At 44.5% G+C, this 26,569-nt stretch overlaps 1 protein-coding gene across 3 annotated transcripts in view; it reads left to right on the top strand.

Moving 5' to 3' along the window:
- LOC139548313 (phosphatidylinositol 4,5-bisphosphate 3-kinase catalytic subunit beta isoform-like) overlaps positions 1 to 26,569 on the top strand; it is a 93,280-nt gene that overhangs the window by 45,989 nt on the left and 20,722 nt on the right. For 2 of the 3 annotated variants that reach the window (XM_071357918.1, XM_071357919.1), the window contains exons 3-6: positions 13,176 to 13,362; positions 16,390 to 16,618; positions 18,024 to 18,262; positions 23,199 to 23,381. In XM_071357918.1, coding sequence (XP_071214019.1) covers positions 13,176 to 13,362; positions 16,390 to 16,618; positions 18,024 to 18,262; positions 23,199 to 23,381 — 838 coding nt within the window. Of the gene's footprint in view, positions 1 to 13,153; positions 13,363 to 16,389; positions 16,619 to 18,023; positions 18,263 to 23,198; positions 23,382 to 26,569 lie in introns of all 3 variants that reach the window. The other variant, XM_071357920.1, reaches the window with a different exon arrangement.

The following is a 26,569-nucleotide window of genomic DNA, read 5'->3' as shown; positions in this document are numbered from 1 at the left end:
TAATATTTCTCTCAACTACCCTGTTTGTCAGATGAGTGAATATGATTAAGAGGAGGAGAGGATACCTTTAGACTGTTGAGGAACTTTGAACTCTCACCCTGCCTCCTCATAGCTCACACACTTATCAGATGTCCTCTTTGGTCATCACATTTGCTCATAGAGGGGTACTTCCTCAATGTTTGTTTTTGTTAAATGAGCTGATTGTGTCAGAGGACAGAGCTGAACCGGTTTCGTTGTGGTTGCGTCGTCATGGCGTCGAGGGTTAAAACAGGAAGGGACATAGCGGCCACATCCTGTCAGTGCGCATCTGCTTGACCCTCATTTGACAGTGAGGGAATGAGGCGTGGCTTAAAATCACAATCACTTAATATTCAGGAGTTGTGGCTCCAGTTTGAGGAAGAGAGAGAGGGCGTCAGTGAGGTGGAGAGAAAAGAGAGATGGGAACGTGGTGTCTGAGCTGAGATGTTATTTTATCTCACTTTGTTTACAAGCCCTGTTTCACAGAATCTGATGGGGCATGACTACTTTGCATATGTGGTTTTTCCCTGGAGTGAGTGTGTGGGAGGATGCTTTGAATAATGATCTTTGACTATGATAAAATGAAGAGTTTACATAGACCTCGTTCTCTCTCCTTTGACATGTGTGTGTAGTAGGCGGGTCAGTTGGAGGAACTATATGTGTTAAATTAGAAGAGCAGTGAGATTCTTTCTAGAGACTAGAATACCATGATTCTCCTCATTGGTTATCTAAACCAGGGTGTGTTGGTGTGTGACTTTAGTTTGACCCCTGTGGTTATGTCTGTTGGGCTGGACTACATGCAGTATGGGTATCCTGGGTTTGCTATATAAATGCATATACTTGGGTGTGAGTGTTTGTGTGGCAGCTGGAGAAGAGTTCGACAGCGCCATGCCAAAATAGACCACGTACTGTATACACATCACACTAGTCCAGTGTGGGCCCCGGTTCCATGTGACCTCTGTGGCCCAACTGTTTTGCTGGGTCGTAATGGCCTGTTGGGCTTTTGTGGCCCAACTGTTTTTCCTGCATGGGGAATGCAACGGGTCTGACGAGTTGACGGAGGTGAGGGGTGGGGGCAAGGCTGACACAAGGCCAGTGTTTGTGTGGAGTCGGGCACGGGACTGCCTTCACTGACACTCTGAAAGACACACACACACACACACCACACACACAGATGGTTGAGATGAGCGGGTACAGAGGACTATTGTAGAGACCTGGCCCAGGCCAGCCCACCCGCCACAGGCAAGCATTGTAACTCAGCCTCCCATCTCGCTTCCCCTCTCTCTGTTCTCTCTCTCTCATTCTCCTTTCTCTCTCCCTCCATTGCATGTACCATCTATCCACATTTAACCCTCCTCTCTTATCTCCCTCCATCCATAAACAACTTTCTCTCCTCTTCCCTCTATCTCTGATTTCCTGTTGCAACTTAAATCCTGAAATAATATTGCTTAATAAAATGATATTCTATTACTCTACAGTCCTCTTTTGCCCTTTCCTCCTCTTTCTCCCTCCCTTCTCTCATTCCCTGAGGGAGGTGTGAAGAGTCTAAAACTCTCTGTAATGGAGAGCTCCTTGTTAGAACAGCTGCTTGTTATTGTGAGTTTTCCTGTAAGTGTGCAGTGTTTCCCCTATATACATTCAGCAGCGGTGGGCAACAAATCATTGCCGCCACTCCCAAAAATATGATTGAAAAATAAATATACAGTTGAAGTCGGAAGTTTACATACACCTTAGCCAAATACATTTAAACTCAGTTTTTCACAATTCCTGACATTTAATCCAAGTAAAAATTCCCTGTCTTAGTTCAGTTAGGATCACCACTTTATTTTAAGAATGTGAAATGACAGAATAATAGTAGAGTGATTTATTTCAGCTTTTATTTATTTCATCACATTCCCAGTGGGTCAGAAGTTTACACACTCAATTAGTATTTGGTAGCATTGGCTTTAAATTGTTTAACTTGGGTCAAATGTTTCGGGTAGCCTTCCACAAGCTTCCTACAATAATTTGGGTGAATTTTGGCCCCTTCCTCCTGACAGAGCTGGTGTAACTGAGTCAGCTTTGTAGGCCTCCTTGCTCGCACACGCTTTTTCAGTTCTGCCCACACATTTTCTATAGGATTGAGTTCAGGGCTTTGTGATGGCCACTCCAATACCTTGACTTTGTTTTCCACAACTTTGGAAGTATGCTTGGGGTCATTGTCCATTTGGAAGACCCATTTGCAACCAAGCTTTAACTTCCTGACTGATGTCTTGAGATGTTGCTTCAATATATCCACATAATCTTCCTCCATGATGCCATCTATTTTGTGAAGTGCACCAGTCCCTCCTGCAGCAAAGCACCCCCACAACATGATGCTACCACTCCCGTGCTTCACGGTTAGGATAGTGTTCTTCGGCTTGCAAGCCTCCACCTTTTTCGTCCAAACATAACGATGGTCATTATGGCCAAACAGTTCTATTTTTGGTTCATCAGACCAGAGGACATTTCTCCAAAAAGTATGAGCTTTGTCCCCATGTGCAGTTGCAAAGCGTAGTCTGGCTTTTTTATGGCGGTTTTGGAGCAGAGGCTTCTTCCTTGCTGAGCGGCCTTTCAGGTTATGTCGATATAGGACTCGTTTTACTGTGGATATAGATACTTTTGTACCTGTTTCCTCCAGCATCTTCACAAGGTCCTTTGCTGTTGGTCTAGGGATTGATTTGCACTTTTCGCACCAAAGTACGTTCATCTCTAGGAGACAGAACGCGTCTCCTTCCTGAGCAGTATGACGTCTGCATGGTCCCATTGTGTTTATACTTGCGTACTATTGTTTGTACAGATGAACGTACCTTCAGGCGTTTGGAAACTGCTCCCAATAATGAACCAGACTTGTGGAGGTCTACAATTTTTGTTCTGAGGTCTTGGCTGATTTCTTTTGATTTTCCCATGATGTCAAGCAAAGAGGCACTGAGTTTGAAGGTAGGCCTTGAAATAGGCCTCAATTTCTGAGGTGCAGTTAACTCTGATGAATGTACCCTCTCCAGCAGAGGTAACTCTGGGTCTTCCTTTCCTGTGGCAGTCCTCATGAGAGCTAGTTTCATCATAGCGCTTGATGGTTTTTGCTACTGCACTTGAAGAAACTTTAAAAGTTTTCCGGGTTGACTGACCATAATTTCTTAAAGTAATGATGGACTGTTGTGTCTCTTTGCTTATTTGAGCTGTTCTTGCCATTATATGGACTTGGTCTTTTACCAAATAGGGCTATCTTCTGTATACCCCCCCCCCCACACCTTGTCACAACACAACTGATTGGTTCAAGCATTAAGAAGGAAAACAATTCCACAAATTAACTTTTAACAAAGCACAGATGTTAATTGAAATGCATTCCATGTCACTACATGAATGCCAAGCGTGTGCAAAGCTGTCATGAAGGCAAGGCTGGCTACTTTGAAGATTCTCAGATATAAAATATATTTTGATTTGTTTAACACTATTTTGGTTACGTCATGATTCAATGTGTTATTTCATAGTTTTGATGTCTTCACTATTATTATACAATGTACAAAGAAAGAGAAACCCTTAAAGGAGTAGGTGTCCAAACTTTTGACTGGTACTGTATATCGATTTATTTTAGATTTTTTTTTTTGGGGGGGGGGGTCTTTTTAGCCATGGTAAAATGTTTTCAGTGTTAACTTAAACGGATTAAACCAAAAGATAGAGCTATATATTTTTAAATAAGGTCATTGAAATCTAACAATCACCAAAATAAAAATGTACAGTTATGGGGAATCTAAAATTCCCAAAATGTTATGGCATGGGGCTCCCATTTGATTTTGTCATTTGAGTCACTCAGCATAAGAACACGGCAGAAGCCATGTCAAAATGTGTAGAATTACATTCAATTATATTTAAATGAATATATTTATATATATTTGAATTTTTCTTCTCTCAGTCCCATAACATGTGTAGAGTTTGAGATTTGTTGTTGTTTTAAACCACATTGTGGACCACTGGGTTTTGAGATACCAAACAAAATCATAGTCAAACATGGTACAGGCATCATCTATAATGCATTACATCATCGATACATATGTATGCATAAACACAAAGTGCAGTGGATAAAAGGACAATTAGGCACTTTCTTTATAATGTGGGAGACTGTGTTATGTACAACAGTATGAATATTTATTTGTGTTTACACAGTGTCATTTGAGTAAGAGTTTGTTAATTAGCATAACATTAGCTTTTCTCATTATAGCTCCTATGATTTGTAATGTAGGTTTAGCTTGTTTTTAACACGAATGACCTTTTTGTAACACATGTGTTGATAATCCAAGGTGACTTCCAGCAGCCCCGGTGTCATCCTGCCAGGGTTCAATACGCACTGTGTTTCTGTGTTATACTCTACTATATTTGCCTTGTTAAAATACCCTTTTAATCCGCGGGATTAGAATTGGGCTCACAAGGTCAGAATTATGGCACAGGCACAGAAGTGGGGCATCCAGGGTGGGGCATCCAGTTGAACCCATTTAACACTGCAGCCACAGAGACAGATAAATATTAACATCATACATGTCTTGCCATCTCTCAATCTTCTTACTCGCTGTTTCCTCTCCTCATTCTCTCCCTCTCTTTCTTTCCCCATCTCTTTATCATTACTCACTCTCTCTCCCTCTCCATTATGTTTGGCAGGAGTGAGTTCTCTGCCTCCACCCAAATGTTCTCCCAGAGGCCTCACGTTCAAGTCAAGTGCAGCCACGCTGCACACTGAGTGGATTCCAATGAAAACAACATGATTAAGAACCGTGTGTGTGAGAGAAAATAGTGTACAGTATCTGAATATAGTGTATCACTACTGTGTGTGTGTGTGTGTGTGTGTGTGTGTGTGTGTGTGTGTGTGTGTGTGTGTGTGTGTGTGTGTGTGTGTGTGTGTGTGTGTGTGTGTGTGTGTGTGTGTGTGTGTGTGTGTGTGTGTTCAAATGCCCAGAAGGGGGGGGGGGGGGTGGTGGTGGTGGTATGTAACAGACTTGTGTCTCAGAGAGGATATGACACACTGGAATGCTCCACCACTAAACTCCCTGCCTAATGACTCTGCCTCACACAACTGTCAGTGTCAGAACAGTTTTGGAGATGTGTGGTTGAGGCATGCTCAGTATCCAGGTGTGTACAGTGCTTAGTAATGTGTTGAGCCTAACCCTCATTAACACAGTGGTATGAACATGTGGCATCTGACTTTGGGCTGTGCTGCTCCTTCCAAACATTTATCCTTTCCCCTTCCCTCTACTCCCGTACCCCTTCCCTCTACTCCCGTTCCCCTTCCCTCTACTCCCTTTCCCCTTCCCTCTACTCCCGTACCCCTTCCAAACGTACATGCATACAATAAGAATCTGCATCTCCATCCCCAATCTCAATACTACTATTTATACACACACAGCCAACTTGCAGCCACCGCTGCCATTATATTATCTTGAGGATTAAGCAGTGGTGCACTCCAAGTGGGCTGTGCTGAGCAGGAAATAAATCTGTTGACATTTCCTCCCTCCCTCTCTCCACCCACAGGGCGATAAGTGAGGAGGGAGGGGGGGGATGAGAACGGGCTTTTATGACATCATAATGGATGCATTATGGAGCGACATGGATGCTCTGTGATGTCGCAATAACATTACATTTACATTTAAGTCATTTAGCAGACGCTCTTATCCAGAGCGACTTACAAACCTTTATGACGTCACTATGGATGATTTAGGTTTTCACAAAAGTTGGGTTTTATGTTACAATGATTGGTGATGTCTGCCTGGCTGTAACTCTTGGCTGTGCCACTAGAGATCCTGGTTCGAGTCCAGGCTCTGCCGCTACCGGGAGACCAATGGGGCGGGGCACAATTGGCCCAGCATCGTCCGGGTTAGGAGAGGGTCTGTCCGGCAGGGATGTCCTTGTCCCATCGCGCACTAGCGATTCCTGTGGCGGGCCGGCGCAATGCACGCTAACACGGTCGGCAGGTGTACGGTGTGTCTTCCGACACATTGGTGCGGCTGGTTTACGGGTTAAGCGGGCAGTGTGGCTTGGCTGGGTTGCGTTTCGGAGGACACACGGCTCTCGACCTTCGCCTCTCCCGAGTCCGTACGGGAGTTGCAGTGATGAGACAAGATTGTAACTACCAATTGGATACCATGAAATTATGGAGAAAAAATATAAATAAATTATCTTGGCCACATCAGTACCCACTGATATACGGTAGAGGGAGAGGGAGGAGAGGGACAGACCAGAGAGATAAAGGTATAGGGGGGGGTTGTAGTTTGAGCTCTAATCCAATATCCTCGGCCACTTTTCCCACCAAATGGACCAATGCAAGATATGACACTGATGTTTACCACAGACAGGAAAACCACAGTGTTGGTGTGTTGAATAAATACAATCAAAGCCTTTCACACACAATATGTTATCTCCACCATATACAGTATACAGCCTCATTACCCTGTCCTCTATAGTATGCCTACTATGTCCAGTTGATTGTTGTTGGACTGTACAGACCAGACCACAACTATGATGTTGCTACAGTAGACCTCACTACAGTAAAGGGTATTTATCCTCTTCAGTTTTTTCTATCATATCCTGTCTTAAGCCCACAGCCACTCTCTAAATCCACAAGTAGGAGTGTCTAGTGATTTCTGTCATGTTTGAGCAGCAGTGAGGGTGTGACTGTTTCTCACACACACACCCTTCATAACCCTCATACACACACCACACACACACTCCTAACTCGCCTGTTATGTCAGGCCTCACACTGAGACAAAACATCAGGGTAACTCTGGACCACTAGTTCTACATCAAAATGTGTTCTGTTCACCTAGAAGTGCTACCACTGTGTACCACAACACTTCCACAACTCACGCCCTACTGACTAATCTCACTCACACCCCCCCTCTACCCCCCCCCCCTCTACTGACCACACACACACTCAATTTCCCCCCACTCACAAGGGGAGTTAACATGTTCAGAGAGGGAAGGGGTGTGACTTGACACCATGTGGGCTGATGTGGATGAATATGACTGGATGTGGTCAGTACAGTCCCCAAGCCCCCATTCCCCCCTGAACAACAGCCACTCAGCTAGAGAGCTAGTGGAAAAGCTGACTCGGGATGCCCTAGTATAGATTGTGTGTGTGAGAGAGGGAGAGAATGTGACCTCATTCACACCGGTACTGTATTTATAGTGGAGCGGGGGTGGGGGGGTCTTCCTCTTTTGTGAACTCATTGTAGTATTTTTAGAAGTGTCACAGGGTCTTTAATCACTGACCATGACCTCATATCTCCCCCCTCCTCGCACACACTGCCCCATTGTAGACTAGAGTACGCGAGAGAGACCGCGACCGTTTACAAAACATAAGGACATACTTGTTAATAAACCTAATCATAATGTATTCGTCAGTCTTTAGGGGAGACCTTTTCAATAGAACAATGGGGTGTTACCATGACAACAGTTCTTTCTTTCCAAACACATGGTGGAATAATTTCATTAAGTGTAACAGTGGAATATGTGTGTCATTAAATTGACTAGGCTGTCGTAGTTCTACAGTGACTCCTCTGCTATCAGACACCCTATACATTCTCCTATACCCTTTACACTGTCATGATGAAATCACACCTGTACGTCTTACACACACATGAGCGCACTAGCCCAGGGGAAATCTTCTCATCAGCTATATAAGGGTAACTCGACCTTATGCGCAAATCCTACATTGAATGTCAATGTGAAAGTTGCATATACAGTTGAAGTCCGAAGTTTGGAGTCATTCAAACTCGTTTTTCAACCACTCCACAAATTTCTTGTTAAAACCTCTACCGACCCACCCTCCCGGATCCAGGATCCTCCTCATCAGAAACGCTGACTAGCATAGCCTAGCCTAGCGCCACAGGGAATATCATATAATATTATTTCATGAAATCACAAGTCCAATACAGCAAATGAAAGATAAACATCTTGTGAATCCAGCCAACATGTCCGATTTTTTAAAAATGTTTTACAGCGAAAACACAACATATATTTATGTTAGCTCACCACAATAGCCCAAAACACAACGCCATTTTTTCACCGCAAAGATAGCTTTCACAAAAACCACAAATAAAGATAAAAATAATCACTAACCTTTGAACAACTTCATCAGATGACAGTCTTATAACATCATGTTATACAATACATTTATGTTTTGTTCGAAAATGTGCATATTTATAGCTACAAATCCTGGTTTTACATTGTGAACATGGTGCAAAAATGCTCCAAATTGTCCGGAGAAATTTTGGAGAGTCACATAATCTAACAGAAAAACTCATCATAAACTTTGCTGAAAAATACATGTTGGATATATAATTAAAGATACACTGGTTCTTAATGCAACCGCTGTGTTAGATTTTTAAAAATAACTTTAGTAAAAAGCACAGCATACAATAATCTGAGACAGCGCTCAGCCATTCTCCGCCATGTTGGAGTAAACATATTCAACAAAAATACGAAATAACATCATAAATATTCTCTTACCTTTGAACTTTCATCAGAATGCAGTGCCAGGAGTCCTAGTTTCACAATAAATCGTTGTTTTGTTTTACAATGTCGAATTAGCAACTTTGGCTAGCATAATGGTGCTCACGTGTCCATGAATGTTTGGCGCATGGAACGAAAAATTCCAAAAGTCATAATAAAAGTCGAATAAACTGGTCAAACTCAGTTGAAAATCCATCTTTAGGATGTTTTTCTCATATGTATCCAATAACGTCCCAGACGGAGCATTTCTTCGTGTCTACCTAACGCATTGCAGAAAATGATATGGTGCTCCCAGGTGCGCAGCAAAATACTGCCAATATGGCTGACCTGTCACTCCAAAAGCTCTCATTCGGTCCTACATCAGGCCAGACACCTCATTCAACATTCTACTGCCTGTTGACATCTAGTGGAAGGCGTATGAAGTGCATACATATCCATAAATACAAGGCAATTGAATAGGAGCAGCCCTTCACAGAGACCCATTTCAGAATTTTCACTTCCTATTTGGAAGTTTGCCTGCCAAATGAGTTCTGTTTTACTCACAGATATAATTCAAACAGTTTTAGAAACTTCAGAGTGTTTTCTATCCAATATTAATAATAATATGCATATCATATGATCTAGAACAGAGTTCGAGGCCGTTTAATTTGGGCACTATTTTTTTCCCAAAGTGGAAATGGCGCCCCCTATTAAGAAGAAGTTAACAAACTATAGTTTTGGCAAGTCGGGTAGAACATCTACTTTGTGCATGACACAAGTAATTTTTCCAACAATTGTTTACAGACAGATTATTTCACACAGATTTTTTCACTTCTTTAGACAGATTAATTCCAGCGGGTCAGAAGTTTACATACACTAAATTGACTGTGCCTTTAAACAGCTTGGGAAATTATGTCATGGTGTTAGAAGCTTCTGATAGGCTAATTGACATCATTTGAGTCATTTGGAGGTGTACCTGTGGATATATTTCAAAGCCAACCTTCAAACTCAGTGCCTCTTTGCTTGACATCATGAGAAAATTAAAAGAAATCAACCAAGACCTCAGGAAAAAATTGTAGACCTCCACAAGTCTGGTTCATCCTTGGGAGCAATTTCCAAGCGCCTGAAGGTACCACGTTCAGCTGTACAAACAATAGTGCGCAAGTATAAACACCATGGGACCACGCAGCCATCATACCGCTCAGGAAGGAGACGTGTTCTGTCTCCTAGAGATGAATGTACTTTGGTGCGAAAAGTGCAAATCAATCCCAGAACAACAGCAAAGGACCTTGTGAAGATGCTGGAGGATTCAGGTACAAAAGTATCTATATCCACAGTAAAACGCGTCCTATATCGACATAACCTGAAAGGCCGCTCATTAAGGAAGAAACCGCTGCTCCAAAACCGCCATTAAAAAAGCCAGACTACGGTTTCCAACTGCACCCGGGGACAAAGATCGTACTTTTTGGATAAATGTCCTCTGGTCTGATGAAACAAATATAGAACTGTTTGGCCATAATGACCATCGTTATGTTTGGAGGATAAAGGGGGATGCTTGCAAGCCGAAGAACACCATCCCAACCGTGAAGCACAGGGGTGGCAACATCATGCTGTGGGGGTGCTTTGCTGCAGGAGGGACTGGTGCACTTCAGAAAATAGATGGCATCATGAGAAGGGAAATTATGTGGATATATTGAAGCAACTACTCAAGACATCAGTCAGGAAGTTAAAGCTTGGTCGCAAATGGGTCTTCCAAATGGACAATGACCCCAAACATACTTCCAAAGTTGTGGCAAAATGGCTTAAGGACAACAAAGTCAAGGTATTGGAGTGGCCATCACAAAGCCCTGACCTCAATCCCATAGAAAATTTGTGGGCAGAACTGAAAAAGTGTGTGCGAGCAAGGAGGCCTACAAACCTGACTCAGTTACACCAGCTCTGTCAGGAGGAAGAGGCCAAAAATTCACCCAACTTATTGTGGGAAGCTTGTGGAAGGCTACCCGAAATGTTTGACCCAAGTTCGACACAATTTAAAGGCAACACTACCAAATACTAATTGAGTGTATGTAAACTTCTGACCCACTTGGAATGTGATGAAAGACATAAAAGCTGAAATAAATCATTCTCTCTACTATTATTCTGACATTTCACATTCTTAAAATAAAGTGGTTATCCTAACTGGCCTAAAACTGAATTTTTACTAGGATTAAATGTCAGAAATTGTGAAAACCTGAGTTTAAGTGTGTTTGGTTAAGGTGTATGCAATTTTTTCTTTACAAAAACAAATATCTCCACCATATATATATATATATTATATATACAGTGGGGCAAAAAAGTATTTAGTCAGCCACCAATTGTGCAAGTTCTCCCACTTAAAAAGATGAGAGAGGCCTGTAATTTTCATCATAGGTACACTTCAACTATGACAGACAAAATGAGGGGGAAAAAATCCAGAAAATCACATTGTAGGATTTTTTATGAATTTATTTGCAAATTATGGTAGAAAATAAGTATTTGGTCAATAACAAAAGTTTATCTCAATACTTTGTTATATACCCTTTGTTGGCAATGACAGAGGTCAAACGTTTTCTGTAAGTCTTCACAAGGTTTTCACACACTGTTGCTGGTATTTTGGCCCATTCCTCCATGCAGATCTCCTCTAGAGCAGTGATGTTTTGGGGCTGTTGCTGGGCAACACGGACTTTCAACTCCCTCCAAAGATTTTCTATGGGGTTGAGATCTGGAAACTGGCTAGGCCACTCCAGGACCTTGAAATGCTTCTTACGAAGCCACTCCTTCGTTGCCCGGGCGGTGTGTTTGGGATCATTGTCATGCTGAAAGACCCAGCCACGTTTCATCTTCAATGCCCTTGCTGATGGAAGAAGGTTTTCCACTCAAAATCTCACGATACATGGCCCCATTCATTCTTTCCTTTACACGGATCAGTCGTCCTGGTCCCTTTGCAGAAAAACAGCCCCAAAGCATGATGTTTCCACCCCCATGCTTCACAGTAGGTATGGTGTTCTTTGGATGCAACTCAGCATTCTTTGTCCTCCAAACACGACGAGTTGAGTTTTTACCAAAAAGTTATATTTTGGTTTCATCTGACCATATGACATTCTCCCAATCTTCTTCTGGATCATCCAAATGCTCTCTAGCCAACTTCAGACGGGCCTGGACATGTACTGGCTTAAGCAGGGGGACAAATCTGGCACTGCAGGATTTGAGTCCCTGGCGGTGTAGTGTGTTACTGTCTCAGAGCTCTACGGACAATTTCTTCAACTTCATGGCTTGATTTTGCGAAAATTTCTAAAACCCTGTTTTCGCTTTGTTTTTGTGTGTCGATTTGAAGAGGATTTTTAATTTCATCCATAATGTAACAAAATGTGGAAAAAGTGAAGTTTTCTGAATACTTTCCGGACGCAATGTAAACTACGACTAGTTTGATGGTTGTAGCCATCAATTGTCGCATTAGCAAACTCATTTCATTGACATTTGTCTAGTATAGGCTACTTATTGTAATGAACGATATACGCAAAATGCCTGAGATAATAAGTGATCAATATGGTCGGTGTCAATAATTTTAGCTTTATCATCCCAGCACTAGTGCTTAGTTCCACCACTCACCAATGGGTCAGAGTGTGTGTGTTTACTTACCCCCGTCTTGGTGGGGGGAGTAATTGTACAGTTCCTTTTAAGAGAGAATGTTCTAGTTCGGAGTGTTGAATGGCAGTCAGAGCAGTTGTATCTGCATAGCTGATCATGTTAAGTGGCCAAGATAGTGGCTCCAAATGGGCCACGATACTGTACTTGCTGCAGAGCCAAAATGGACCCAAGCACTTAACACCATTAGAGACAATGGGGCTGCTGCTGGATTTAATGGCCTGGTGATATTGAGCCAAAATGGAGATTGAACTGTCTCCTGCTGGAGCACTTAAAGACAAGCTCTTCAGGAATAGGTCATTACAGAAAGGCAACTGTGAGTGTGGATGGTCTATTGTGGTGAAACACTGAGCCAGAATGGAAACTGGGCAGCATGCGGTTCTTTACCAAAGCTGCTCAAGCACTTACTCTAGTGTGTGTGTGTGTCTGTGTGTGTACTTGAACCACCTCCTAAACCCGTAACACATTTTTTGAAGGAAATTTTGAAAACCTGTCAACTCCAGTCCAACACTAACTACGGTCATTGCACACTCACTGGATGATTTGAAAACTGTCAGCAAAATTTACCTCAACTCCGTTTACTCCTCAACTCTCTTGATAATTCCCTTGGCAACAGCCTCACGGCCAAGCGAGGGGGGGAACCAGAGCAGGTTGTCAGGGTTGAGGGGAAGGGTTGGTGACCTTTTGTTCCTGTGTTTGCTTAGTGGGCATTCCTCTGAGGGCTGGCGCTCACCCAACCATGGCCAGCCCGTGTTATACAGGGCTCCCCCTGGGGGTAAAGATGGAGCATTACAGTCTCCTCAGCCTGACACCACCCAACTTTCAGTCTTCAGTAAAGAGTATCAAACTATGTCTGCATTTCAATAGGATAGTAGGAATTGGAAGAACTCTGTGAGGTTCAGCCATTCACGGTCACAGTTCTATACTCTCTGCATGTGGTTGTGGTTCTTCAGCAGTTCATGGTTACTCTCCCTAGCGGTCCTCTTTCCTCCTCCCAGGTCCTTATGGTTGAGCTGGGTGTTGGTCCCTGCGATGCCTCCCGCCATGACAGACGACCTGGACTTGTGGGCGGCCCACTCCCAGTTGTCTGGAGAGGACCTGGTCACTGTGGACTTCCTGTTACCCACCGGCATCTACATCCAGATGGACGTCCCCAGAGAGGCCACCATACAACACATCAAACTGGTAGGAGAGAGGGGGGACTGTGTGTGTGAAGTTTAATTATATGATATTTTGCTGGGTATTCTGTAATTTACAGGCTTGCCTACAGCCTAATGTTAATAATTTCAGACGGCAGTCGATACAGTGCAGTTGCAATCTTAGAACAGTATTGGAAAGTATAGCCTAGAGGCCTGTAATAGGCCTACTGCGCATCTCAATGTTTTTATTTATTCTTATTGTTATCATGAGGATTCAGTACGATTATAATGATATGGATTTCTATCCACATTGCCTGTCCAGCACTACAACACCTTCAACCTTTCAGGCTGTTTTATCTCTTCAGTTAGAATCAACCCACAAGGAACACATTAGTTTACAATTTATTAGTTTAACATTACGCAGATTGGTTAGGATTGTTTTGATGAATGACTGGGTGCTGCCTGGCTGAAGTTCTGGTTCTGAGCCATTGTAAAAGGCCATCATAACAACTAGAAGAAGCTGTAGGCTGCTGTAGACTGTCGTCTCCTCTCCAGTCCAGACAGACGCCGTCTAATGGGTGTTATGACACAGCTGGTGGCTGTTTGTTTGTCTCTGAGCTGCACTCTTAACTGCACGCAAATATCCTATGACATCATGCGTGACCCTGATAGTGGGTAGAGGTGGGGTGAGATGCAGACCAGAGGTCAGGAATGTAACAATACACTGTAGTCTTTACCATCATGGAAGGTGTCATACTTCAGTCACTATGAATGTTTTAAGGATTTTTAGTTTAGACTTTTTAAAGTGTAAATACCTTGGAGGATGGTAGTTTTTGTATTTGACCCTGTGGTGAGATCCCTCTCCCTGTGACTCTCTCTCCCTGCTGGTGTTTTCCTCATGTAATGTTTTCTTCCATTCTGAGACACTATTTCTGACACACACACACACACACACACATCCACATAGACACATCATATTTTCTTCAGACAGGCTTTGTTGAATAGCTCTTGAACAACAGTGTGTAATGTCTCTTTCTCTGAATCACCCCTGGCTCCAGTGTTCCTAATGAGGAGTAACCTAACACTCCAATTCACAGAAGTGCTTGTTTGTCTCTCTGCTTTTCATGTCTACAAAACAGAACTAACAGACTCAATGACTTGTGATCTGTTTTACAGTTGTGCAAGCCGTTGTGCAGATAGTTATGCAGTCTTATCAGTTATGTCCTGGTAGGTAGGCTAGCCGTTAAGCTACAGTCTGGCTACCTGTTGGTGGATTAGGTTCAGGGAGGGCTAGTGAGGGCTTGTTCAGTGGAAATCTATTCCCTGGAGCCAGTGAAGAGGAGATATGGAGGAAAGCTCAGAGAAATTAAAAGGTATCTTTGTGTGACGGCAGAATGAGAGGGAGCAAGGGAGAATGAGAGGGAGCAAGGGAGAATGAGAGGGAGCAGGGGAGAATGAGAGGGAGCAGGGGAGAATGAGAGGGAGCAGGGGAGAATGAGAGGGAGCAGGGGAGAATGAGAGGGAGCAGGGGAGAATGAGAGGGAGCAGGGGAGAATGAGAGGGAGCAGGGGAGAATGAGAGGGAGCAGGGGAGAATGAGAGGGAGCAGGGGAGAATGAGAGGGAGCAGGGGAGAATGAGAGGGAGCAGGGGAGAATGAGAGGGAGCAGGGGAGAATGTGAGGGAGAAAGGGAGAATGTGATGGAGCAAGGGAGAGAGGCTCAGGTAGACCAGCAGCAGATTGATTTATTTCCCCAACTAAAGATGTTTCGGAGGAGAGTAGTCCCCAGACGGAAGGCTTGCCAGCCAGCTAACAACGTTAAACCTCAGATACTGATTTGTAGACAACACAGTGGCAGGGTGGAGAATAAAGATGTCTCCCCTGCTTAGATGTAACGTGGGCATGACATTTATCAGGGGTGCAATGACACACAACTCCTCCATCTCCATTAGAATACCTCGTCTTTCACTTCTATTAAAATGTGGTCTGATATTCATCCTCGGCTAGCCAACAGCACCGGAACTGTTGTGACGTGTACTCAATAAATGTTGGTTTAGGATTTATTTTTTAATGGTGACCTTGCAAGTCTATCCAACATGCATGAAATAAAACAACTAACTGAATGTAAGAAAATATTCAAGAGATACTCTTGAAGGAAATGGTAAAGTTCAATAAAATGTCTCTTGAAGTAACAGGATAACAGCCTCACTTAAGGTGCTTGCTTTCATTTTAGATCATAACAGTAGTAGTAATATTGTCTCTGGATGGCGACAAATAGCATGGTGGTGAAATGTGACAGATAATTAGATGTCACACAACGGATAATAACAACACATTTGTTAAGTAAAAGCAATTATTTGTCATGTGAACATGGTACAGCCAAGTAGTAAACTGTAATCCAATCATTGTTTTTTTACCTTTATTTAACTAGGCAAGTCTGTTAAGAACACGTTCTTATTTACAATGACGGCATCTGATGCAGTAAAAGTTGAATTGCGGGAGTATTTTGCTTTACCCTGTAAAGGTCTATACTTTGAGGGGACTTGGTCTGATGTTATGGTCACTAAGGTGGTTATGACACAAGACTGTTTGTCTGAAGGGAAGAGAGGTGACATGACTCCTTGTCTTCTACTCTGTCCCCATGTTTGTCTTCTTCGTGCCCTTCAGCCTCACACACACACACACACACACACACACACACACACACACACACACACACACACACACACTGTGACTGTGCCATGGGACATGATTAATGTCCTAATTGGTCTATTCAGGACCTGTGTCATCATGTTTGTTCCCCTGTCATCATATGACATCATATGGTTGTTGTTCATCCATTGGTTGTTAACATTTCAGTCATGATGATTCGTAGAACTACTGTTGGCTTTAGAATCTGGATTATTGTGATGTGAGTCATGGCTAATCGTTTAGGTTCCACTTGTTGTTGTAGATCATGTATTGTAGAGGCTGAGCCTGTGTCTGTGTAGCCTCTGATCATACAGGTAGATCGTGTTAACTTGTCTTGCCATAGTTTCTGTAATAACTGTGGTATCCCCCTCTTCTCCTCATAGCTCCTATGGAAGCAGGCCCAGTCATACCCCCTGTTCCCGTCTCTGGGGGAGATGGAGGGCCACATGTTTGAGTGTGTGAACCAGGCAGCGGTGCACGAGGAGCTGGAGGATGAGACCAGACGCCTCTGTGATGTTAGGCCCTTCTGTCCCATGCTCAAACTGGTCACACGCAACTGTGGCCGCGCGGAACGCTTGCTCGACTCCAAGATCGGTGTGCTCATCGGAAAAGGTGATGCGAGCGCACACAGTAACAGCAGACCCTTACACTGATGTTTGACCTGTGGTTTGAACAGAGTAGAGATGCTCCTGGACAGTGATCACTCAAACACACACACATACTCTTCAGACACACCAGCACCATTTCATCTCTTTCTCCAATATATTGATATCCTCTTTGCCTTGGCTGTCAGATCTGAGTCTTGTCTTCAGAAGTCTCATGTCATCATCCCAGTATCTGCTGAAGTCAGGCCCGTAGGATGGAAAACAATCCGCTTAGACTAGACAGGCTCCTGATGTCTGTTATTATCATCCGTCACTCAGTATTATCTGTGATGGTGATAAGGCGCTGTGCTGAGTGGAGGAGGCAAGCCAGACCACCACTGTAATGGTAGGGTGGAAAGGTCAGTCTATTGACACACAAACCTAAATATGCGCACATGCCTACATACACACACACAAAGTCTCCCTTACATTCTTTATCTCATCCACATATACACATAGCTATAAGTGTACACACACACACAGGGTCTTGTTAGTCTGAGGGTGTGTGAGGACAGAGATGGTGGGGCTCTATGGAGGTCCTCCAGGCTGCAGGCCAATCAGGCCTGTTCAGAGAGGGAGTCAGTCAGTCTAATGGAAGGAGACTCATCCCATATTGATATGCTCCCTCTTGGCTCCACTTTTGTCAGATGTGATCTGTAAAAGGCTTTTGTCAGTAAGCGGTACTCAAAACATCCCTCAGGCACTGGCTAGCCACACACACACTGAAAGCACACATACACTGAAAGCATACACACACACAAAGAAGCAGACACACACACTCACACAATCTGAGAGCTGAGGGTCATATGAATGTTTAATAGTTTTAAATGTCAACATGTTGTTTTCATCATCCAAAGCGTTCTACTGGCCCAAAATACTGAGCTCTGTTCAACTGATAGATACAGTATAATGAATTTAGGATCTAGATTTTATACCCAGTGACAGTTGTATTTCAATGAAAAGAGTAGGTTAGAGTTCAACACTGTTGAGATTGGATTGTCATTTGTAATCCCTCATAAACATGCATTGCTACTTGTTACCACGCTAGGTATCAAATGTCAGTCACAGATGTAGTGCATTAAACATGAATGGTAATGCCTTTTAATGCAGTGCTGTTAGACCCACTCATGCAGAGGTTATACTCTTGTTTTTCACGTGCTTTAGTGCTTTTGCGTGTGGCTTCTTATGACTGCTCATGGTGTTCACAAACGGAACATGATCGGCAAATTCACCTTTAGTGCAAAATGTTGTATAACCTCTTGTGGCCTTATTAGGGCACACTTATTATCACCTGCGAAGTCGTTATGCAATGTTTATAAAGTTGTCATGGAGTGTTTATGAAGAGCTTATGAAGCTTCATGAACCGTTCACAGGGCTCCACGAGCTGGACGCTCTTCAGGACCAGGAGGTGAAGGACTTCCGCAGTAAGATGTTCCGTATCAGCGAGGAGAAGATGCAGCGGGTACAGCTGATGACCTGGAGCGAGTGGCTGCAGGCCTGCTTCTCTCCGCAGCTGGAGCCAGGTGGAGGAGCCACAACCGACACAGACGGTGTCAATGACAAACAGGCCGAGGCCAGCCTCAAAGTCACCATGCATTTCGACCAGTCCCAGGTAACTACAGTATCTGTACACACTGTGAGCACAATATTTCCTACCAGAAATACTTACACGCGTACATAGCAAAATATGCCCAGCAATGGGGTGAACGAGGCCATTGTCGCTCTCTTTGAGTGGTGTGTAGTATTTACAATACTACACACCCTCAGCTGTCATCAATCAGTAGTCACATCTACAATACTACACACCCTCAGCTATCATCAATCAGTAGTCACATCTACAATACTATACACCCTCAGCTGTCATCAATCAGTAGTCACATCTACAATACTACCCCCCCAGCTGTCATCAATCAGTAGTCATATCTACAATACTACACACCCTCAGCTGTCATCAATCAGTAGTCACATCTACAATACTACACACCCTCAGCTGTCATCAATCAGTAGTCACATCTACAATACTACACACCCTCAGCTGTCATCAATCAGTAGTCACATCTACAATACTACCCCCCCCTCAGCTGTCATCAATCAGTAGTCACATCTACAATAATACACACCCTCAGCTGTCATCAATCAGTAGTCACATCTACAATACTACACACCCTCAGCTGTCATCAATCAGTAGTCACATCTACAATAATACACACCCTCAGCTGTCATCAATCAGTAGTCACATCTACAATACTACACACCCTCAGCTGTCATCAATCAGTAGTCATATCTACAATACTACCCCCCCTCAGCTGTCATCAATCAGTAGTCACATCTACAATACTACACACCCTCAGCTGTCATCAATCAGTAGTCACATCTACAATAATACACACCCCCAGCTGTCATCAATCAGTAGTCACATCTACAATACTTCACACCCTCAGCTGTCATCAATCAGTAGTCACATCTACAATACTACACACCCTCAGCTGTCATCAATCAGTAGTCACATCTACAATAATACACACCCTCAGCTGTCATCAATCAGTAGTCACATCTACAATACTACACACCCTCAGCTGTCATCAATCAGTAGTCACATCTACAATAATACACACCCTCAGCTGTCATCAATCAGTAGTCACATCTACAATACTACACACCCTCAGCTGTCATCAATCAGTAGTCACATCTACAATACTACACACCCTCAGCTGTCATCAATCAGTAGTCACATCTACAATACTACACACCCTCAGCTGTCATCAATCAGTAGTCACATCTACAATACTATACACCCTCAGCTGTCATCAATCAGTAGTCACATCTACAATAATACACACCCTCAGCTGTCATCAATCAGTAGTCACATCTACAATAATACACACCCTCAGCTGTCATCAATCAGTAGTCACATCTACAATACTTCACACCCTCAGCTGTCATCAATCAGTAGTCACATCTACAATACTACACACCCTCAGCTGTCATCAATCAGTAGTCACATCTACAATACTACACACCCTCAGCTGTCATCAATCAGTAGTCACATCTACAATACTACACACCCTCAGCTGTCATCAATCAGTAGTCACATCTACAATACTACACACCCTCAGCTGTCATCAATCAGTAGTCACATCTACAATACTACACACCCTCAGCTGTCATCAATTAGGTGCCATCACATACAGACAACAGTATGCAGACAGACACTGATTTTACAAACATTAGGAACACCTGCTCTTTCCGTGACATAGTCTGACCAGGTGAAAGCTATGATCCCTTATTGATGTCACACAAATGTGGGAAGCATTGGAGTCAACATGGGCCAGCATCCATGTGGAACGCATTTAACACCTTGTAGAGTCCATGCCTCGACAAATTGAGGCTGTTCTGAGGGGGAATATTAGGAAGGTGTTCCTAATGTTTGTTATACTCAGTAGGCTACAGACTAGTAAACAAACTCTCTCACACAAAAATATACTCCCCTCCCTTTCATCTTCTCTGTTGGCTATTCCCTAATAGGACCTGGTCATGTGACCGTTAAGTCTGTTAGTAGGACCTGGTCATGTGACCGTTAAGTCTGTTAGTAGGACCTGGTCATGTGACCGTTAATGGTCTGTTAATAGGACCTGGTCATGTGACCGTTAATGGTCTGTTAATAGGGCCTGGTCATGGGACAGTGGACGGTCCCCAAATAGGGCCTGGTCATGGGACAGTGGACGGTCCCCAAATAGGGTCATGGGACAGTGGACGGTCCCCAAATAGGGTCATGGGACAGTGGACAGTCCCCAAATAGGGCCTGGTCAGGGGACTGAGCCAATCTCTGGCAGAGTGACGGCACTAAATGGGTCACCACCACCATCAGTCACAGTTCCATCCTCACTGAGACACCGAAGCGCGTGACACACTCACACACACACACACACACACACACACACACACACACACACACACACACACACACACACACACACACACACACACACACACGTGCCTGCCCAAAGGGCCTCTCCACTAATTAAAAACATGGAAAAAGAGGACATCTGAGGATGCTGACACCATATCTCTTGCACTCTCTCTCCCTCTCTTCCCCCCTCTCTCTCTATGCCGCACTCTCTCTCACACACACACACACACACTCCTCACTATCAACCTCTCTACACACTACTGTATGTTCTATCTGAAAAAAGTGTGTGTAGATTCTGTGGCATGCCAACAGATCAGCTCAGATCAACACACACATGCATCGTGCGCTAGGGTCAATAGCTCACTGCACACTACATGGCCCAAACCCTTACTATCTGTGTTCTTCTGTCCAGGTGGATGGTGGCAGGAAGTCAGTGTGTTTTTTAGGAGTCCAGACACAGTAAGCCACATTAAGCACAGGAAGTGGACCTTTTATTGTCTAGAGTCTTGTTAACTCAATTGGTTGGTTGGCCTGGTTTTCAGTTGCTCTGATATAACAAAGCCTTATTTTACTATCTGTTTACATTATATTTACTTGGACATTACATTGTAAAACCGCAGTCTTTCACTTGAAGGTACAAGGTGCTATAGTTATCATTGTATTTGAGGCAATTACCCGAAAGTACACATAGTCTTGGCTGTAATGAAAATGTGAAATCATTTGAAGAATTTCTACTGCTCTATTTGGAACTTGACCACTCTGGCCAGTGTCACCATGGTGATATGCAGCAGGTGGTTGTCATGCCATTGTGAGTGGGTGAAGGCTGTGCCCTCACGACCAGGTTGGGCACCAGGCTTCAAGGCAGGTTGGGTGGGGGGGGGGGTGCGTTTCTCTGTCTGAACGCTCTTTAAGCCTTCGGTGTCTGGCTGGGATTGTGTGTTAAGCCTTGTCTGCGAGGCAGCAGACACACACTGCAGGAGAATCTATATCCCTTACCGCCCTGTTTTTCTGTTATTTTAATATCCCCCCTTGTCCTCTCTCCTCACTTACTTTGAGATTTCACTTTGCAAAATCAACTCAGCTTCCCTTTTTCAGGATCCTGTCTTTCAAAGATAATTTGTAAAAATCCAAATACTTCATTGTAAAAGGTGTTAACACTGTTTCCCATTCTTGTTCAATGAACCATAAACAATTAGTGAACATGCACCTTTGGAACGGTCGTTAAGACACTAACAGCTTACAGACGGTAGGCAATTAAGGTCACAATTAGGAAAACTTAGGACAGTAAAGAGGCCTTTCTACTGACTCTGAAAAACACCAAAAGAAAGATGCCCAGGGTCCCTGCTCATCTGCGTGAACGTGCCTTAGGCATGCTGAAAGGAGGCATGAGGACTGCAGATGTGGCCAGGGCAATACATTGCAATGTCCGTACTGTGAGACGCCTAAAACAGCGCTACAGGGGGACTGGATGGACAGCTGATCGTCCTCGCAGTGGCAGACCACGTGTAACAACACCTGCACGGGATCGGTACATCCGAACATCACACCTGCGGGACAAGTACAGGATGGCAACAACAACTGCCCGAGTTACACCGAGTCCATCAGTGCTCAGACTGTCCGCAATAGGCTGAGAGAGGCTGGACTGAGGGCTTGTAGGCTTGTTGTAAGGCAGGTCCTCACCAGACATAACCGGAAACAACGTTGCCTATGGGGTGGGTTTGTGCCCATGGTCACTGGACCAGACAGGACTGGCAAAAAGTGCTCTTCACTGACGAGTCGCGGTTTTGTCTCACCAGGGGGGATAGTCAGATTCGCGTTTATCGTCAAAGGAATGAGCATTACACCGAGGCCTGTACTCTGGAGCAGGATCGATTTGGAGGTGGAGGGTCCGTCATGGTTTGGGGCGGTGTGTCACAGCATCGTCGGACTGAGCTTGTTGTCATTGCAGGCAATCTCAACAATGTGCGTTACAGGGAAGACATCCTCCTCCCTCATGTGGTACCCTTCCTGCAGGCTCATCCTGACATGACCCTCCAGCATGACAATGCCACCAGCCATACTGCTTGTTCTGTGCGTGATTTCCTGCAAGACAGGAATATCAGTGTTCCATGGCCAGCGAAGAGTCCGGATCTCAATCCCATTGAGCACGTCTGGGACCTGTTGGATCGGAGGGTGAGGGCTAGGGCTGTTCCCCCCCAGAAATGTCTGGGAACTTGCAGGTGCCTTGGTGGAAGAGTGAGGTAACATCCCACAGCAAGAAGTAGCAAATCTGGTGCAGTCCATGAGGAGGAGATGTACTGCAGTACTTAATGCAGCTGGTGGCCACACCAGATACTGACTGTTACTTTTGATTTTGACCCCCCCCCCCCCCCCCTTTGTTCAGGGACACATTATTACATTTGTTAGTCACATGTCTGTGGAACCTGTTCAGTTTACGTCTCTGTTGTTGAATCTTATGTTCATACAAATGTTTACACATGTTAAGTTTGCTGAAAATAAACGCAGTTGACCGTGAGAGGACGTTTCTTTTTTTTGCTTAGAACATTAAGTCCACGACGCCATCTCTTTCTCTTCTCTGTCTCTCTTCTCTGTCTCTGTGTGTGTTTGTTGTGTTGATGATAATGTTCTCTCCCTCCAGGACACAGCCAGTCTGAAGGTGTGGCCCAGCACCAGTCCCAGTGAGCTGATGGAACAGGCATTGAGGAAATGGCTAACGACCCACGGCCCCGAGGAGGAGGGACGCCAGGCCGAGCAGTATGTTCTGAGGGTCAGCGATAAGCTGGAGTTCCTCTGTGGAGACCACCCCCTCATACAGTACAAGGTGACCCCTTACTCTTAGGCTATACCTCAGTGCATACAGTGCAAAGGGACCCTAATGTTGCCCAATGATCCCTTCACCTTTAACCCCTAAACCCTCTGTAGAGTGCTTTCTTACCATCAAATTGCTCCCTTTCTCAATTTCTTAACCTCGAGTTTCTGTGCTGTGCTGACATCAACTCTCCTCTGAAAATGACCTTGTGTATCTCAACCATTCCTTAATGATTAATATCATAAATTGTAAACTCTCTTCGACCGTAACGGTTAATGTTCCAGTCTCAATGTTCCAAGGTCAGAGCGTGTGTAGGGAGCGGTCAGGTTAGGGTTGAGGAATGTCTTTAGGTTACGACCGTAACCCCTGTTCTCTGATGGTATGAGTGAGGTATTTTACTTATGGGATACGTAAGTATCGTCAGAAGCCTTTATTACACTAAGCCAACCATGATTGGCTGGATGTTGAGACGTCGGGGAAGGGTGTCCCTCCTACCCTATAAAAGGTCCAACGCAGCGTCTGAGTCATTCAAAAATATGCAACACCTCTTCCTCGCTCCTGCAAGGAGGGTGGTCTGGTGAAATACCTCACTCATACTATCAGAGAACTGTGGTTACAGTCGTAACCTAAAGTTCTCTTTCAAGTATTCATTTCGGTATTTCACTTATGAGATAATCTGATTCCCGTATTGCCAGACAAGCTTATCCTGACGATCGACTGCACTGTGCTGTATATCACACACATTGGCTTTGCCCCTCAGAAGATCCTACACGTAAAGCAGTATGCACCAGGGTCGGTGCAGTGACCTTTAAAACGTTGCAAATGTATGAGGCGAAGCCCAACTTGCTGCTGAGCAAATATCTTGGATAGATATACCCAGGACGTAGCCATTCCTCCAGTGGAATGAGCCCATAGGCCAGCAGGAGACTGAAGAACCTATCTTGTGTATGCCAAAGTGATAGCCTCCACTATCCAGTGGGAGAGGTGTTGTTTAGTGAGCGCTTTACCTGTGTGAGGTTTCACCCAGGAAACAAACAGCTGATCACATTTTCGAAACCCCTTGGTCTTGTCCATGTAGATGTGCAGAGCGCGTACTGGACACAACATATGCAAACGTTGATGTTCCGGAGAGGGAAACGGTAGGGGATAACCAGCTTCCAGCTCAAGGGAAAGACGCATCAAAGATGGATTCATAATCTTAGGGATAAAGGCGCGGTTAGGCCACAATGATACCTTATTGTTACCGGGTGCAAATTGTGCGCATGACGAGTGCATGAATGTCACTCACACTCTTGGCGGAGGCCAATGCTAGTAATAGCTTGGTCTTAAATGAAAGCATCTTCAGTTTCACCTGATCCAGGGGCTCAAAAGGCTGTTGGCATAGAGCATCCAAAACAATTGATAAATCCCATGACGGGGCAAGCTGTTTGGACACTGGACACACACGACGTGCACACTTCATAAAACGGGCGACAAGGGGGTGTTTCCCCACTGTCGTTGCTCCCAAAACCTACATGACAAGCCGAAATGGCTGCTAGATATACCTTAATAATAGTAAAAGCATTTCCTTTTTCTAATAATTCCTTTTAGAAACAGGACAGAGCACTGGAATGGCACTGTCTGTGATTTAGTGCACCATTCCTCAAACACGCACCATTTACAATCATAAAGGGACCTGGTGGATGAGGCTCTAGCACTCTGAATAGTCTAAATGACATTTTAGGGAAGCCCGGCAGTGTTCAAGTTGCACCATCAACGGGCCAGGCCCAGAGTGCCAACCGTTCCGGGTGAGGATGGACAATCTCCCCTCCTGCCTGGCACTGTAGGTCACGACGCAAGGGAAAGGGCCACGGATGGCCGCATAGTAGTTGAGTGATCTCCACTAGCCAGTGTTTCTCTGCCAATGTGGCACTATTAGTATGAGAGAGAGGGTGGGGGAAATCAGGGCCAGACGGTGGGAATGCATACAGGAGGATGCGTGGCCACTCGCGCGCCAACACATCCACTCCCCTGAATGTATCCTGATCCCTCAGGGAAAAGAACAGTGGACATAAAGATCCACTGTTGGCATGCTGAGGTGCATCCAAACCTGATTGGCTACCTCTGGGTGGAGCTTCCACTCTCCGCATAGAGGGTTCCCCCTGGAAAGTAAATCTTTCCCCAGATTCAGTACTCCTGGTACATGAGTAGCTCTCAGTGACTGGAGATGCACACTGCTCTACATAATCAGTCTGTGTGTGTGAGGGGATTACAGTCCCCCTAGCCTGTTTATGTAAGCCACAACAGTGGTATTGTCTGTTCTGACTAGAACTTGACGACCCTCCAGAAATGGGAGGAACAACTTTAATGCTAAGGACACTGTAAGGAGTTCCAGTCAGTTTATCGGAGTAGAACGGAGATGGGGTCTCCACACCCCATTGACTGTTCTGCCGTCGTGGGACGCACCCCAACCCGAGAGAGATGCGTCGTGACTACTTTTCTGGATAAAAAGAAAAGTCCGGTATCTTCAGGGGTGCAGTGCTACCATGCAATATATGGAGATCTGTACACGGGGATGTTTGTGATGTATTGGGCTCAGAACTAGAGAGGAGACCCAGCGTTGAAACACTCTCCTATTCAAACGTCCTAATGGGATGACTACTAAAACCTAGCTGCCTCAGGCATGTTTTGACAGACACCAGCCAGGTTCCCTCTGCCTAGCACTGTTTTGCGATCTTGGAATGTTCTTATACGTTCCACTGAAAGGCAAGCTTTGAATGATACTGAATCTAGGATTAAACCTAGGAAAGAGATTGTCTGCATGGGAATCAGAACGCTCTTTACTGTGTTTATTCTGAAACCTAGAAATGTCAGGTGTTCCAATAGTAGCTGACTGTGTTCTAAGACTTCTTGTCTCGTTTGCGCGCACAGCAGCCAATCGTCTATGTACATCATCAACCGAATGCCCCTTTCTGAGTGGGGCTATGGCTGCCTCGGTACACTTCGTAAAAACACAAGGTGACAGTGAGGCCGAAGGAGTACCATAAATTCATAGATTACACCTTGAAAAGCGAATCTGAGAAATTTCCTGTGAGGGTATATTTAAATGTGAAAATAAGTGTCCTTCAGGTCAACAGATACGAACCAATCGCCTGGGCGCACAGAACGTATCCTTTCTCATGTGCCTGTTCAGAGCACGTAGATCTAGGATCGGGCGTATG

Source organism: Salvelinus alpinus, chromosome 21 (assembly GCF_045679555.1).
Source record: "Salvelinus alpinus chromosome 21, SLU_Salpinus.1, whole genome shotgun sequence".
Lineage (NCBI taxonomy): Eukaryota > Metazoa > Chordata > Actinopteri > Salmoniformes > Salmonidae > Salvelinus > Salvelinus alpinus.
Note: the sequence above shows the minus strand (reverse complement) of the source record. Positions and strands in the feature narration are given on the sequence as shown.